This window comes from Hylobates moloch, unplaced genomic scaffold (genome assembly GCF_009828535.3).
Source record: "Hylobates moloch isolate HMO894 unplaced genomic scaffold, HMol_V3 SCAFFOLD_1, whole genome shotgun sequence".
Lineage (NCBI taxonomy): Eukaryota > Metazoa > Chordata > Mammalia > Primates > Hylobatidae > Hylobates > Hylobates moloch.
Genome location: NW_026652276.1, coordinates 137107647 through 137124953, shown reverse-complemented (window position 1 = coordinate 137124953; position 17307 = coordinate 137107647). Strand labels below are relative to the sequence as shown.

At 37.7% G+C, this 17307-nt stretch overlaps 1 protein-coding gene across 5 annotated transcripts in view; it reads right to left on the bottom strand.

The window, feature by feature from the left end:
• PDE1C (phosphodiesterase 1C) overlaps positions 1–17307 on the bottom strand; it is a 586050-nt gene that overhangs the window by 107088 nt on the left and 461655 nt on the right. For all 5 annotated transcript variants that reach the window (XM_032758380.2, XM_058445830.1, XM_032758382.2 and 2 more), the window contains one exon: positions 14073–14213. In XM_032758380.2, the coding sequence (XP_032614271.1) occupies positions 14073–14213 (141 nt within the window). The remainder of the gene's footprint in view (positions 1–14072; positions 14214–17307) is intronic.

Genomic DNA, 17307 nt, shown 5'->3' with positions numbered 1-17307 from the left:
TCAAGAAATCAAAAAGAATGAATCTGAAGACTTGAAAAGCCCTCATTTCATCCTCCCCCAACTTCCAAATAAAGTTCCTAGGTAGACACACACACACACACACACACACACACACACACACACACACACACAGAAAATTAGTAATTTGAATGCAATACCAAGAATGAAGAGTAATAGAAAACCTAACGTCTGATTATAGGAGGATATCCACTAGTAAGTGGGTAGAGACAGATGGAAAAATACTTGGCTTTCTGCACTATGCATGCTGATGATGTTTGAAAGGACTTCTCCCCATCCACACCATCAACACTGGCTGTGGGTCAGTGGTTCACAGAATGTGTTCCTTGGACATGCAGATGGTGTCAGCTGGGAGCTTGTTAGAAATGCTGGCAAATTCTTCAGCCCCACCCCAATCCCACTGGATCAGAAACTCTAGGTTGTGGCCCAGCAATCTGTGCTTTACCAAGCCATCTAGATAGTTCTGATGCACACCAGAGTTTGAAAACTACTGCTGTGTTTCAAGCTTCCTTAACTGACTTCCATTTAATGGACTCTGTGGATTTACTTCCTATCACTTCTGTAAACCATCCTGCCCCATGCCCACACGACAGAATATGGCTGACTCAGGCCACCTTCTCATATCCTTTGCTCACTTTTGCTGCTAGTTAAATTCATGCTTACATGATTCAGTATGGTTTATTCTAAACCACATTTTAATAAATTATATTTGTTATTATAATTAGGTAATTAAATATGACACAAACCAATAAAATATGGACGCAAAATTGGCGTTGTTATTTCTGTAGAACCTAAGTTTAATGCTTTGGACAGACACTAAAAGAACTGCTGTCAAAATATGTGTGACAACTGTGAAAGAGCAGAAAACATTTATAGAAAAGTTAGAGAGCTTCTGCACTCAGTTTGCTTCACGCACATCTTTAAGTTCCCATTTAACTTTAAAGAGATGAGACTAGAAATCTTAGATAGGGGAAGGGTTGATGTAAGACAAATGTGAGTATCCAAATTGGTGAACTCATAAAAGACCTGTGGTCTGAATTAAAGATTAGTGCATAAAATAGATTTATATGATTTAAGTTAATGCAAAATGAGTTAAAATGAACATTTAAGTGTTTCTAATTTCCCACTTAAGCTATATCTTTTAATTAACTACTAATTTTGGAGAATTATTGCCTTCTTTAAAAATTGGTAAGGGGAAAATAAACAAATGACATAGAACTTAAGAAAAATACTTCAGAGTTGGGGGAAAAATGAGCATAAACATAACTTATGAAAAAAGAAACCACTATACTTTTGAAAATGATTCCTAACAGAATCCAGCATGAAATGTCAGGAAGCTTTCTGGAATCTTCAATAATATTCCTCGAAAATACAAATTGAGGTACATGGAATGGAAAGTCAAAGAGAAAACAGGCTAAGATGAAAATCATCAAAATGAGATGAAAAAAAGATGGGCAAGATAAGGAAAGATTGCAAGAAAATCAAAGCTGCGAAACCCCTTGTAAAGGCAGCAAAGAGCCTCCTCATCAGCCTCTTCATTGTCTCGGGGGCCCACCATGTGGCAGGCACTATGCTAGGTGCTTTTATATAGAAACCTATGTAACTCTCACAGCTCTGTAATCATAGGTACTGTTGTTATCCCCACTTGACAGATAAGGAAACAAGCCAGGGGGAGGTGCAGGACTCACTCCAAGGTCACACAGCCAGTCCTGTGACAAGCCACACACCACGCCTGCAGAATTCTCACTCATAATCTTACATTGTATTTTCTTTGGATCATTGTTCACGTGTTTATTCAATTTTGCATAAAATTACATAGGCATAAATTTATATTGCACATTTTTCTTGATATTATCCATACATATATTACATATGTAGTTTTTTTTTTTTCCATTTTGGCATTGTCTTTCTTTTCTTCCCCAATATTTTGTCCCCACCCATCTGTCCCTGGTTCCCTCTACCTCCTCTCCCACATATATCTCTTATTCTCAGGTCATGTAAAGTTAATTTCACATTTTAAAATAAGATTATGAATGGGAGACAGTGTAACATCTAAACGAATCCTAGTCACAGAACATCAGCCCAGGCAGCAGAAAGCATCTAAGTAACAGTATAATTACAGTTCTCACATTACAACCATCACTGATGCTTCCCTCCTTACCCAAATAATTGAACAAAATCCTATCTTAGGTATAACCTACTTCTATTAAACCAAAAACAATGAATGATTAAACAGGCATTCAACAACAACAACAATAAAAAACAAAACCATTGTCTTTAAAACTCATTTTAATACCTTAGTTTTTCAACAAACACCATGCATGCTTAGAATCAGTTATGCTGCTTTGGGGACAAGAAGAAAGAAAAGTGGTATCTGGGAGAAACAGTTTCACAGAGGACAGATGTTTAAGATGGGCCTTGAAAATTTGACAGAGAAAGAAATGAAGGTGGGCATTTTCAGAAGAATGAACTAAATGAGCAAGTCCCAGCAGCAAAAGCATGTTCACCTCAGGTAAGAAAATGATGCCCTTGACTGGAGCAGAAGTGAAGGCTGATTGAGGCCCTATGAGGTCAGGCATTAGAAAACACAGTGAGTGAGGAATGTAAACCAGATTCAGCAGGCAGTGAAGTTTACACGCAAGAGAGTCATGCCATCAGCTCCCCACTTCAGGAAGGATATTTGGACAGGAGGAGAGAAGGGAGATATAAAAGCAGGGTTTTTTTGTTTTTGTTTTTTGTTTGTTTGTTTGTTTTAAACAGGGTCTCACTCTGTTGCCCGGGCTGGAGTATGGTGGTGCAATCTTGGCTCACTGCAACCTCTGCCCCCAGGGCTCAAGCAACCCTCCCACCTCAACCTCCCAAGTAAGGGCTGGGACCATAGGCACCCACTGCCATGCCCAGCTTTTTTTTTTTTTTTGTATTTTTAGTAGAGATGGGAGTCTCACCATGTTGCCCAGGCTGGTCTCTAACTTCTGAGCTCAAGCAGTCCACCCATCTGGGCCTCCCAAAATTCTGGGATTATAGGCATGAGCCACTGTGCCTGGCTAAAAGCAGTATTTTTAGATTGAAAAGTTCATATAGGATGTACAGACAGTGTGGAGGTAGAAGCCATATGACTTAGCAATTATCTGAATTTTAGAAGTGGTGGGAGGACCAGATGAGGTTGCAGTCAAGCAGAACAGTATGTTAGATGACCTCAACACTCCTAGCCTCACTGAGTGGCTAATTAACCCCTCAGGTGATATTAGATAGCATCACTAACAGAAACAGAGAAAGTGGGAGAAGCTGTTTTGGAGGAAATTGAGCTTCCTATTTTAATATACCTCAGATTTCCTTGCCTCTTCCAAATTAACTACTGTGAACCCAGAAGGTTTTGTGTCAACCCATAAGAAGTCAGAAATTAAAGTTCCACTGGTATTTTATTCCAGAATTACCAATTGGTGGCAAGGTACAAGTCACAGATGCTATCAGTATTTTCCTATCTACAAAATATGAGTGTCACAACTAATTCATTTGAAAGGATGCTTTGACAACTGGTAATAGGGGACCTTGAGTTTTGCTGTGTATGACTCAAGAAAGCAAGCCACTTGTTCCTGAATATAGCGGCAGATGAGGAGACATGGGGTACAACAGAGCAGAGGAAACCTGAAGGGAAAGGACATGGCCAATTTTTCATTGTTAGAGGAGATACTACTAGCAAGTTGTGACTTTTCTATGTGAATGATAGAGTTTCTTTAGTAATCTGTTAGTTTTCCATGCTACCTTAACAAATGCTCAGTCTTGGAGGCTTAAAGAACACTTCTGGGCCTGGCGCAGTGGCTCACGCTTATAATCCCAGCACTTTGGGAGGCCGAGGCAGGTGGATCACCTGAGGTCAGGAGTTCGAGACCAGACTGGCCAACATGGTGAAACCCCGCCTCTAGTAAAAATACAAAAATCAGCAAGGTGTGCTGGCAGGTGCCTGTAATCCCAGCTACTCAGGAGGCTGAGGCAGGAGAATCACTTGAACCCAGGAGGCGGAGGTTGCAGTGAGCTGAGACTGCACCACTGCACTCCAGCCTGGGTGACAGAGCGAGACTCCCTCTGTCTAAAAAAAAAAACAAAACAAAACAAAACAAAAAAAACCACTTCCGTTTATTGGCACACAGTTCTGCCAGTCAGAAGCCCAGCCCAGTGTGGATGGGTTCTCTGGTCAGGGTATCCCAAGGCTGACATCAAGGTTTGGAAAAGTTTCCTTTCTAGTGGCTCTGGGGGAAAATCTGCTCCCAAGAGTATTCAGGGCATTGGCCGAATTCATTTCCTTCTAACATTTTCCACAGTTTCCCCCTTCACCGTCAAGCTGGCAATGACTGTTGGGTCCTTCTCACACTTCAAACCTCTGACTTTCGCCATATCTCCTTGACTTTGATGAACTTATGTGATTACATTGGGCCCACCTGGAAAATCCAGGCTAATCTCCCTATTTAAGTTCTTCTGATTGTTAATCTTAATTGCATCTGCAAAATCCCTTCTATAATCCAATGTAACGTATTAATAAACACATGTGACACCAGAGAACAAAGGTCGCAGGAGCCAAATGTCTACCAATTACAACCCTAATAAAATTATTTGGTACTCTTCAAACAAAATGTAATTTTGATATCCTTAGTCTTTCCTGTATTAATTATGGTAATGTCATAAATGACCAAAAAAATAAAAAATAAATAAAAACAAGATACACAGCTTCTCCTTTCTGAAAAAAAAAAAAAAAAAAAAAAAGACAGAGAAAATTACTGGCACCTTGCTTGACATAAGCAAGGAAAATGGCCAACGGATAGTTTTGGAGTTTGAAATCTTTTCACCTAAATTAAAAGTACACTAGATCTTAGAGTCTAATGAACATCTATTCAACCAATAGATAGCTCTTCAGTTTATTTCTGTCTAAGGATTTTCTCTTGGAAATGAGCAAAATAATTCTGAAAGGATCCAAGTATCTTCTAGGCACTTAAGTTAAACAATAATGAGTAATACAAACAGATTACAATGTTTTATATTTACAAAGTATTACTGTTGATGTTGAAGCCCAGACACCAATTTATCAATGGGTTGTTTTGATTCTCTATGTGTCTTACAATTTATAACACTGAAATGATTTAAAGCATTTTCTCCCTCTTGGTTTGTAATGAAAGGTTAGAGTAACAGTATGTTCTCCATTCATCAGAATGCTCCCCACTGTTTTTGTAAGCTCACAATGAAAGAAGTTTGTTTTGAGCTGCATTTCAAAGACAGAGTAGGTAGGAAATAGTTTCCATATTTAAGAATCATTCTAAATATGGCCTGAATTGATCATGGAAATTCAACGGCAAATGGAAAATGAGCTCATTTAAGAATAGCATGCAGTAAATCATGATCACTGCTATGATACAACATTTATGTTAATGATAACTTGTATTGGCATAAATGCTGGGTGTTTTTGGTGAGAGCTAAAGAAGCTGTGCATGATTCACTTTTATGTCCCCAGAGTATACTCTGCACAATAGGTGTGTTGAATAGATGAGTTCAAAGTGCATTTTTGCATCCATTTTCATCCTCATCACAATACCTGGAAGTAAGTGCACATGAGGATACTGAGGTGTAAGAATGTAAGAGGTTTTTTTTTTTTTTTTTTATTTGTTTTGCCAAAGGCATATTGTAGAAGCATGCCTAATATTTAAATGCATGGCCTCTGAAGTCAGAGCTCGGACCAAATTCTGGCTCCCGTACTGTACTCAGTTGCTCGGACTGCCATAACAAAATAACACGGGCTGGGTGGCTTAAACAACAGAAATTTATTTTCTCACATTTCTGGAGGAGAAAAGTCTAAAATCAAGGTGTCAGCAGGACTGTTTTCTCCTGAGACCTCTCTCCTTGCCTTGCAGATAGCTATATTCTCTCTGTATCCTCACAATGGACTCTTCTCCCTGCAAGTGCATGTCTGTGTTCTAATCTCCTCTTTCTCTAAGAACACCAGTCATAATGGATTACAGCCCATCCATACGACTTCATTTTACCTTAATACCTCTTCAAAGGCCATCTCTCCAAATACAGTCCCATTCCGAGGTCCTGGGGACTAGGACGTCAATATATGAATCGATGAGAAATACAATTTAGCCTATACAGCTACTTTATAATAGCATAATTTTAATTTCTATGAATTAGAGATTTATCTTCTTTAAAATAAGAATAATATCACTTGTAATGGGAATCACTTTTGATTGCCCAACTGTCCTTTTTTTCCTTACTAACAATGTCTCTGATTTTGTTTGAGATGGCAGTGTGTCAGACTTCCCTATATATTGCAGTAGCCATGAGACACAGTTCTGGCCAATAAAACAGAAGTGAAAGTGGCTGGTTCGGATTTCTGGATAGCTCTTTAAAAGTGGGCAGATTTATTTGGTTTCCAACTTCTGTGCTTTGTATTCTGCCTTATCTTCTTACCTGGATTTGCAAAGGTACATCAGCCATTTTACAAGCATAAGGACAACAGCTACAGTCAAAGAGGTGGGAAGGACATTGAGAAGGCTGTTGCTGATGAAGAGCTGCCATGCCCTCCCTAGAAGTCTCTTTGGACAGACCACACAAATACAGAGGATGCCCACACCCCTGACCCATCTAACCCACTTGGACATTCACTTACAAATATGTTCCAATAACCAAACTTCACTAGACAGTTTGAGGGAAAAAAGAAAATAGTGTAAGAAGATTCTCATAAACAAATAGCATATTCCCCATGAGTTAAAAGAGATAATTCTATTTTTAAAAAGACTTTTAAAAGAAGTTTTCAAAACGTGTAGGTACATTCATAAATATGTAAGGTCGCTAAGACAATAGCACATTCAAAGGGCAAAAAAAGAGGAGTTCCTGAAATTAAAAATATTGCTAACTAAAAATATTAAACAAACAGATTGAATAACTAGAAGGACATATCAGAAGGCCAAACTGATAATGTGGAAGAAAGAGTTGAGGACATCACTCAGGAGGTATCATTAAAATACTGAAAGACGGGAAAACATGGGAGAAGCTAAGAGGTATGAAGATGGATTCAGAAGGTCTAAGAGAAGTGCTAGAAGCAGACAGAAGAGAAAACAGACAGGGAGAAATAAATAAATAACAGAGAGTGTTTGGCTTTCTTCTTTCCAAGCACATAGTAGGATTAGACTTTCTGGCCCCTTTATGGTTGGGAGGGACTGTGTGAGTCATTTTGGCCAGCGAGTTGTGAGCAGAAGTGATGAGCAGAGTTTCTGAGCCATAGAATTTAAATACAGATATAGGAAGACCAGAGCTCCTTTCTCTCTACCGTAATGCCTGACAACACTCAGGAGGGTGGCTGTTTAGAAAACCTAGGCCCTTGGAGTGAGAATGACACAGGCAGATTCTTTAACTCACTGTTACGGGAAGTGAAAAAAAGCAGATGTTATTTCTAAACCATTGAGATTTGGGGATTGTTTGATCCTGTAGCAAAATATAGGCTACCCTAAGGAAAACACTCCAAATAAATGAAAACCTTAGGAGTGAAGAAGATGCATTCTCCCACTAGTATTTTACCTTATGTTATTTTTAAGAAAGTCTATATGTAAGGTCATACAATTAAAAGGCAATCACAAGTTTTGAAATATTTCACATATATGATGAGTGTTGTTAGTCATGATTACTTATGTTTAGTAATAATAATAACTATCATTTACTAATATTCTACTGCATGCTAGGCATTAGGTAAGCATTTTTATTAAGAATATTGAGAAATTCAAACATTTTCTCAGCAAAATATTAAGTTCTCAGGAATGGAGATGTCATAACCAAAGAAAATAAAAGTGGTTAATACATAAGGAAAATGTTTAATTTACTAGTATTAACAATAAAAAGTAAAAACAAACACACACATATGAAACTTTAGTGGGAAAATATTGCTATGCAAGGAGGCTAACCAGAGTATCATTTACAGTAGTGAAAAAAAATTTTAACTGTTTAAGTGATAGAATAACCCAATAATGAACTATTAAGATTTTCTTATAATAAATATATAATGACCTAGGGAAACTATAATAATATATAATTTATTGACTATATATATAGAGAGAGACTATATGTATACTGACTATTGACTATATATATATTTATGATTTATTGACTACATATAGACTATATATATAGACTATATATATAGACTATATATATATATATATAGAGAGAGAGAGAGAGAGAGAGAGAGTCAGGATCATAGTATTAGAGACTTATTTATCCTGTTTGTTTCAATAAATCCCAGTATTATAGACTTATTTATCCTATTTGTTTCAATAAAATAGGATATTAGCTATATATATAGCCAATGGTACAATAATGTACAATGTACAGTAATGGTACAATATCCTATAATATCCTATATTATAATATAGAATATATTATATATCCTATAATATAACTTTAATAATGTAAATAATATAAAGTTATATTATATTATAGGATATATGATATAATATAATGTTACAATATCCTGTAATGTTATATCCAATATCCTAAAATGTTCACAGCTCACTTTACCTAAGTAATGGTCTCATAGAGAAGTAATTTTACAAATAAAATTTAAACAATTTTTAACTGTTTAAGTGATAGGATGACCCAATAAGGGTCCATAAGATGATCCCACTACTGGGATGACCCACTAGTGTTAACAAACAAAAACTTCAAACAGTACAGATATAAAGTTCCCTTTGGCCATTACTCCAGGATGAGAATCTCCCCAGAGGTAACGACTATCTTCAATTTATTGTTTATCTTTTTAGATGTTTTTCAGTATACTTTCATATATATCTATGTGTATATACATGTGCTTTGTTTAATAATATACATCATGTAGAACATATTTTTCTACAACTTTTTAAATTTAATAATACATCTTGAATTTTAGTCATAGAAATCTACAGTATTCCAGAGTTCTAACTCCCTATTGATAGGTATACACTCTGTAATTGTTCACTACGGCAAACATTGCTACGATGAATCTGACTGTATAGGCCTCCGTGATTTTAGTCATAGAAATCTACGGTATCCCAGAGTTCTAACTCCCTATTGATAGGTATATACTCTGTAATTGTTCACTGGCAAACATCGCTACAATGAATCTGATTGTATAGGCCTCCCTGGGTACACTTGGAAGTGCTGGAGCATTGGTATGTATATTTTTCCTTATAGCAATCACTGCAAAATTGTTTTCTTATATGACTATACCAATTTACCCTCAGATGAGAAGTATATGAGAATATAATTTCTTCTCAATCAGTGGTTCTCAACCTGGGACAATTGCCCCTCCAACCAGTGGTTTATGTGGCAAGGTCTGGAGACATTATTGGTTGTCATAACTGGAGTGGGGAGTAGTGCTACTGGCATCTCGTGACTACAGGTCAGGCGTACTACTACACTACAATGCACAGAAAAGCGACAAAGAATTATCTGGCCCCAAAGGTCAATAATGCTGAGGTTGAGAAACCCTGCTCTACATCCTAACCAACAGTTGATATTATCAAACTTTCAACATTTTTATCCATATGTATATAATGGATTAAAATTGTATAAGTTTATATATCCTTGGATACTAATGAATGGTGCATCTTTTCATATTTCTTTTATTGATTAAATGCATTACCTTTTCTGTTAATTGCCTGTTCATATTGTTTGACTGAATTTGTGTCATTTTCCTGATTCATTTATACAATCTGGATCTTAATCTATGTTCTCTATGTATTTTCTCCAAATGCTTACTTCATTAATTTGTTTATGATGCTTTTTATACTACAAAAGTTTTTAACTTTAATGTATTCAAATTAATCAATATTTTGTTGTATAACTCTTGTGTTTAAAAGCTTAATTTTAAAAAGAATGTCTTTTTTCAAGGCTATAAACATATTCTTATTTTTTCTTCTAATATGATCAAATTTTTACTTTTGTATTTACATCTTTAATGCATTTGTCAGATTTTTTGGGGGTGAACGACTCGAAGTAGAATGAAAGCATTCTGTTTTTTCTAAATAAATAACTGTAGCCAAAACATTTTTTAAACTGGGTGATTTTCCCTATAAAGTTGTCTGTAGTCATGTCTTCATGTTCTCACCTGCAATTTTTTCTTTATTATACTCTAGTCAGTGTTCCATTCTCACCAAACCACTGAGACAACTCATGTCAAGGTCAACAACAACTTCCATGTTGCCAGAGTGAATGGTCATTTCTCTGTCCTTATCCTACTTGACCATCAGCATGTCCCATGCAATGCACTACTCTCTTCTTGAAGCATTCTCTTTGCATGGCTTCCATGGCCCCAAACTCCCTTGGTTTATACTCCATGTCACTGGTCACTCTTTTTTAGTTTCTATTGTTGGCTCTAATTCTTTGCCTTCATTTTGATCTTTGGAGTGTTCCAGGACTCACTTCAGAGCCCCTTCTAACTATCTATTCACTCTCTCTTTAGATAATCTCATCTAGTTCCATGTCTTCTTATACTATTGATATGCCCAAGACTACCTAATCTACATGTTTATCCCTGACCTCCCCTGGAACTCTAGCACCCTTTTTCTTTCTGCTTGGCCTCTGTAAGTGGATGTCTACTAGGGATCTTAAAACTCTACGTGTCTAAATCAGAATTCTTGATCCCCTTTCCTCCAAAACTTGGTTTGCCACCAGGCATTCTTGTCAACTGTTTATCAAACCAAGAATCTAAGATGTATTCTCGATTCCCCTCTTTAATGTTCCAAATCCTATTCACCACAGTTGTCCTTTTAACTCTGTCTCAGAAACAGCATTTTCTTCACTCCATCCCAGCAGCATCCTTCCTAGTTCAAACTATCAGCATCTCTTCACTAGACTTCTGCAGAATTTTCCTAGCAGGCTGCCTTAAAATCCATTCACCACAGTAATCCTTTTTGAATCTTTATAAGGTCACATCACTCCCCTGTCTAAAACTCTGTAGTGGTTTCTTACTGACTGCACTTAGGATAAAATTGGAACTCATTAATGTGGCCTGTAAAGCCAGACCTGATCTAGCTCCTGCTTCTTCCTCAGCCTCATAATGCACCCCTGTCCCCATCATGTGCTGTTCCCACCAGGCTTGCCTTACTTCTGCTCCTTGAGTGTAGCAAAGTTATTCTCTCACAGGACTTTTGTACTAAAACCCTGCACTAACTCTGTGGTCACACTCTTCTTTCAGTCTTAGCATGGCTGAAGCCAAAAAACACAATTATCTCAGCTTAAATACTATCTCCAGAGAGAGTCCTTTCCTGACTATCTAATAAAACATTCAGCTTTCCCTGGGTAGGTCCTCTATTTTAATTCTCTACAGAGTATTAATAACATTTTCTTGATTGCTTCCCATTGGTCTCTTCTATCTGTAACACCAGAATGTTAAGCTCTACAAGAGTACTGATATCCTCTTAACTTGTCCATTATCTTAGTCCATTTGGGTAGCTGTAACTGAGTGCTATAGGCTGGGTGACTTATAAACAACAGAAATTTATTTCTCACAGTTCTGGAGGCTAGGAAGCTTAAGATACTGAATGCCATAGGCCGGGTGACTTATAAACAACAGAAATTTATTTCTCACAGTTCTGGAGGCTAGGAAGCTTAAGATCAAGGCACTGGTAGATTTGGCATCTGGTGAGGGCCTCCTTCTGGATTTATAGATGACTGTGTCCTCACATGGCAGAAGAGGGAAGGGAACTCATTTTTATAAAGGCACTAATCCCATTCAAGACAGCTCCATGCTCAAGATCTAGTCACCTCCCCTAGGCCCCACTACCTAATACCATTACATTGGAAGTTAGGATTTCAACAGAGGAATTTGGGAGAACACAAACATTCAGTCTATAGCATCCCATAATAAAGGACCCAGCATATAAGTTCTCAATAAACATTTGGGTTTATTTTTTTTAAAACTCTAATCAATTGTATTGACATATTTGCCTATTTTTTCACAAACAGCACATGCTCAGCTTCAGTAGATATTGTAATATCTAAGAGAGTAAGAACTATTCCCCGTTAGATTGTTCTTTTACAAAATTTTCTTTTCTAAGGTTGTGAAATACCTATTTTACATGAATTTCAGATTCAGATTATCATGTTTCATATTAAAATCCTTGAAACTTTGAATAGTATTGCTTTGAATTTATAGATTACTTTGAGGGAAATTGACATCTATATAGTACTGAGGTTTCACTCACGTTAAAAACATGATGCCTTTTCCGTTTATTTAAAGATCATTTTTGTGCCCTTTGATTTAGTTTTACAGTTTCCTTTTTATTGTTTTTGAGGCTCTTATAGGTGATTTATATACTTTTTAAAAACTGTTGGGAATGTACATTTTTCTATTACACTCGTTAATTTCCAGTGCATAGGAGAGCTCTTTTATCTAGACCTATCGAGGTATTTTATTTGATCTAAAAGGGCTTTATTTTATTTTCTAAAGGAGATGATCACATTATTTCACAGAATGTATCTTCAACTTTTGAAGATATATTGCATACTGCATTCTTGAGGCTGAGACTTCTAGAGAAATGCCAAGTAGGAGTATTACTGTGGGTATTCCTGTCTTGCTCCATGTATTCATGGAACCATCATTCAATATGATGCTTGCTCTAAATGTTTGGTAAAAATCTTTTATTGAGTTAAAAATGTTCCCTTTATAATCTTGTTATAACTTTAAAGAGTGTTTTAAATACTATTTTTAAGAAATCAGCTTTATAATAAGGAAGAACTGAAAAAATGATCATAGGTTTTAGGAAAATTCTGCAATGTTTTAACAATAATGCCTAATTGTTGAGCTTCCTTTATGAGGCAGAGTACTTAATGTTTTTGATACTTTATTCCTAACCATCAGAGCACTTCTACAAAGTGGAATATTTTTCACCATTTTAAAAAAATGAGGAAGTCTTCACTCAGAGACTAAGTAATTTATCATAGGTCACAATATCTAGTAAGCAATTAAGCAGGGATTTATAGCCACTGTATCTAGCTCCAAAGCCCACAATCCTCCCACATATTCCATTTTTAATTCAGTGAGATATTAGGCCAAGTCTTTCAACAGGCACTGGAGGAAAAGATAACAAATGTGCCCTGGGTTTATGGGCTAATTGATAACTATACCCAAAGTATGTCTATCTTAATGTCAATTCTAAAGGAGATTTCAAAGTAAAAAGTCATACAGACCCGTTTTTGCCTTTAATGGCTATATCTTTTTAAATGAATGGCTTACATCAAGGAAAAAAAAAAAGCAAAGACAACCAAGTTGAGCAGGTCAGTAAACACAGAACACAGATTCAAAAACAACTGAAGATGGTGCACGCCTATAGTCCCAGCTACTCAGCAGCCTGTGATAGCAGGACCACTTGAGCCCAGAAGTTTGAGGCTGCAGTGAGCTATGATCTCACCATTGCACTCCAGCCTGGGTGATAAGACTGAGATTTCCATCTCTTAAAAAAATTGATTAAAGCAAAACCAAAAACATCTAAAGAGCTAAAATGTTGGGCCAAAAGAAGCAAGAAACATTTCAAATGGTTAGAAGTAAAGATTTACTATTAGGTTAAAATAATCAAAGGCATACAAATAGGATGTGAATAACTATAGTCCCTGTGAAAAAGACCTAGTGGTTTAAATCAAAAGCTAACTTTGCGTAACATGGTTGCCACGTACATTGAATACGATTTCAGTATACATGAATATCATTGTTACTGACCATAGCAAAAGGTTAATAGTACCACTCTCCATGTCTAGAAATAAGTATTTAGTTGTAGTCTTTATATTTAAATTGGTTATAACCCAGTGAAGATGCAAATCACTGCTAGGTATTTATCTCATCAGGCTCAGGATGGAGAAAATTTCAGAGGCAACGGGGAACTCCAAGACTTTCCATATTGGTTAGATTACTCCTGGGAAACAGGAAGTCCATAAAACAATGCACGACTCGTGGCCTCCACCTCATCAGAATTGGAACAGTCACCATTAAAAACTCATCCTTACATCTTTTGGGGAACCTAAGAGTTCCTATCCCTACTTACCGCCACTCCTGTCTTATAGAGGAGGTAATGCACTGTCTGTGTAACATCGGCAGCATGCATTAAGTTATGGTAAGGATTTTTGTGCTTGCTGTATCCCACTTCCAGGGCCTCCACAAATGAGACAAGTGCAGAAATGGGGATCTGAAAGAGAGCAGTAAGGTTAATTAACTAGTGACTTCACTGCTTTCAATGGAGACACAAAAGTCTAAGGCACCAGGACTGCTTTTTCTCTGAAGGCATAACACATGAGGAAATCGGAACTTTACACAGTTAATAAGAATTACTGACAAAATTATCAGATAATTTGAAAATCTAACAGGAAGTCCTTGGTTGAGGAATAGCCTGCCTTGTAAATTTTTCTTTGTTGCTCATTTCAGAATCCCTGAGAAATGACATCTAATCATTTTAAGATACTTAGTTTCAGCAACATGTAAAGCAGTAATTTTTAATACACACATAGAAAACTGAGTTGTTGGTGACTATGTTAATTTTCTGTATTTCCTTGTCCTCCTCTACTCGTAAATACCCTTCCCCTCTAACCCTAAGGGAAAAAAAGATGCTACACAGGACACCAAACAATGTTGTAAATAACACTGAGGAATTCAAAAATAATACTAATAACTAGCACCGGTTTGTGGAATCATTCACTATTTGCAATGTAATATCAGTAGAATGAAATCTTCCAAATTCTAAGTCACTAACAATAAATTGCCAAGTAACAAACATAAGAACATAGCCTGTTCCTGTTCCCATATATAACAGACTATCGCATTTTGGTCTTGAGTTTTGTTTTTGCTTGGTTTTGGGTTTTCATTTTGTTTTGTTTTTCTTATGTGTTCAATGTATATAACCACTCCTTTCAAAGGGCATTGTTTTCAGGCAGTTTATATTTGTCTTGCAATAATTTTATAACTTAAGATTTTTGTGCACTTTGTTTTCCTACCAATAAATGAGATATGCTGCATAGTATGTATTCATTTATTTCTCAACGAATAAAATACTTCATCCTTTATTTGCAACTACCAGTCACTCAGAATATTTCCAATTAGATTGTTTTTCATCTGAAATATGTATAATATACATGCCTTCCTTTTCTATGTAACAGCGAAGAACATTGAAAATGCATGTACAAAATAAAGACATCCAGAAAACATTCATTGTATTAGTTTTCTGGATCCATTCCACGGTTCAGGGTAAATTATACAATATAAGGCTAGGGGAAAAGGAGAGGATGTGTCTTCCTGAGGATTAACAATTACATTTGTGAAAAAAAAAAAAAAAAAGGAAAATGCTAAGTTAATGCTCCTGAGATTCCATAATCTGTTCTCCCTTGGTCATATTCTTCCATTTTACCATTTGTAGATTTTTAAAAATTTAAATATAACATTTAAGAGGTCAGAGATGAATTCATTACCATTTTTAAAAATAAAGATCCAATGAACCTGGGCTCCTTGGATTGTTTTACAGAGATCTAAGAGTCGCTGAAAGATCTGTGTGTGTGCACAGGAACTTTGTTCCAAGGAAAGTCTCCAGCATCATCTCCAGCATCCACAAGATTTTCATACAGATTTCCGATGCAAAGAAAAATTAAGGACCTAAGGACCATGGCCATGAAGTATTTGTGGTCATATAAAGACATATTTCCTCAGTGGGAGGGGCTTCAAGATGGCTAACTATAGGCATCTGGCACTCACCTCCTCGACAAAAAAGAACCAAAATAGCAAGTAGATAATCACATTTCAAATAGATTACCTAACACTAGAATTCAACAGAGAAGTAAGAGGAAACACCTAAAGCAAGGAAGAAGAGGGAATCAAAGCATGGGTTGGCTGGAATCCTGGAGAGGCTATCTCTCCAGCGAAAAGAAAGGTAAGTGAGTGACGGCTAGCAGTCCACATTCCCACCTTGGACTCCTGTATCCTAGCTACCAGAAAGCCCCTAAACCCTAGCAGACCCTGAGACTAAGACAGGGAGCTGCCTGGAGATCACATGAAGACCTTGCTCCATACAGGGAGCTCATGCTGGGTCCCACACATCCCCTAACCCCCTAACCAGCTACAGCAAGGCACCATATTGAGAGCCCAGCCCCCATCAGACTGCATACTACCTGGGGGCTCAATAGTCCTTGTATCTCCATATCTCTGGAGCCCCATTGACATTCTCTGCCTGCAGCCACCACTGTGGCTGGCTGTTGCCTCCAGGGATGAAGTATGAACCATCAGCAAAGACTGCACTGCCCCCAGGAACAAACACACCATGCATGTTCATGCACCCTAAGGACAAAACCCCTCACCTGCAGCAGCTTCCACGGAGGGCTGCTGCAGCCATGACCAAAGCACAAGTGAAGTGCATACTCCCCAGCCACCTGTATACAGCTGCTGCCACTGAAAGCAACAATACCCTCCACAGTAGCAGGGCTGCAGATCCAACAGGCCCAGCTCCACACCTTCCAGTGCCTCAACACACCATCTGGGGGCCTGAGGATTGCCTTGTCCAGTCCACCACTATTGGGAACTGAGTACTCCTCTCAAGCACCTGAGGTCAGGCCCACTCAAACTGATGCTCCCATCACAGCTGGCACCCACCTGCACATGCCACCTGTGAGCCTGGAGACAGGCCCACCTAGCCTGTTGTAGCCACCTCTATGATGCTTGGAAATGAGGGGTTAGTCTCACCACCGCTGCTTCCAATGCTCATGCCATGCCTACTGTTCAGGGGACTGAGAAGCCCCCAATCCACTTGGCCCACTGCTGCCACCACTGGCTCCTGAGCAAGCCACCTGGAAGCCCAAGAATCAGGCCTCTTGGACCTGCAAACACCAGTGCAAGTGTAGAGCTCCCTGGGGCCCAAGGCATGGGACAGGCATGCTTGGCCCACCACTGCCACTACTGGGGCCCAAGGTCAGGTCCAACTGGCATCCCATCTCCAGTGAAACTTCACCACAGCCTCCACTAACAATTACACTCTAAGCTACTGAAGAAATCACGTACACTGCTGACACGGTTTACAGCCAAAGGAATCATACAAAGACTGCACTACTACACACAGCCAGAATCAAAGCCAAAGTTCTCTACTCAACCAACATCATAGATACGTCTTCAGGAAAAAGTCTTCCCATGTGAAAGCAAATTTTAAAAATGGAAATAAGTGACTGTTAAACAAGATGTACAGATATTGACATAAGGACACAAGAAACATTTATAAAGCAAGGTAATACGACACTTCCAAAGGATCG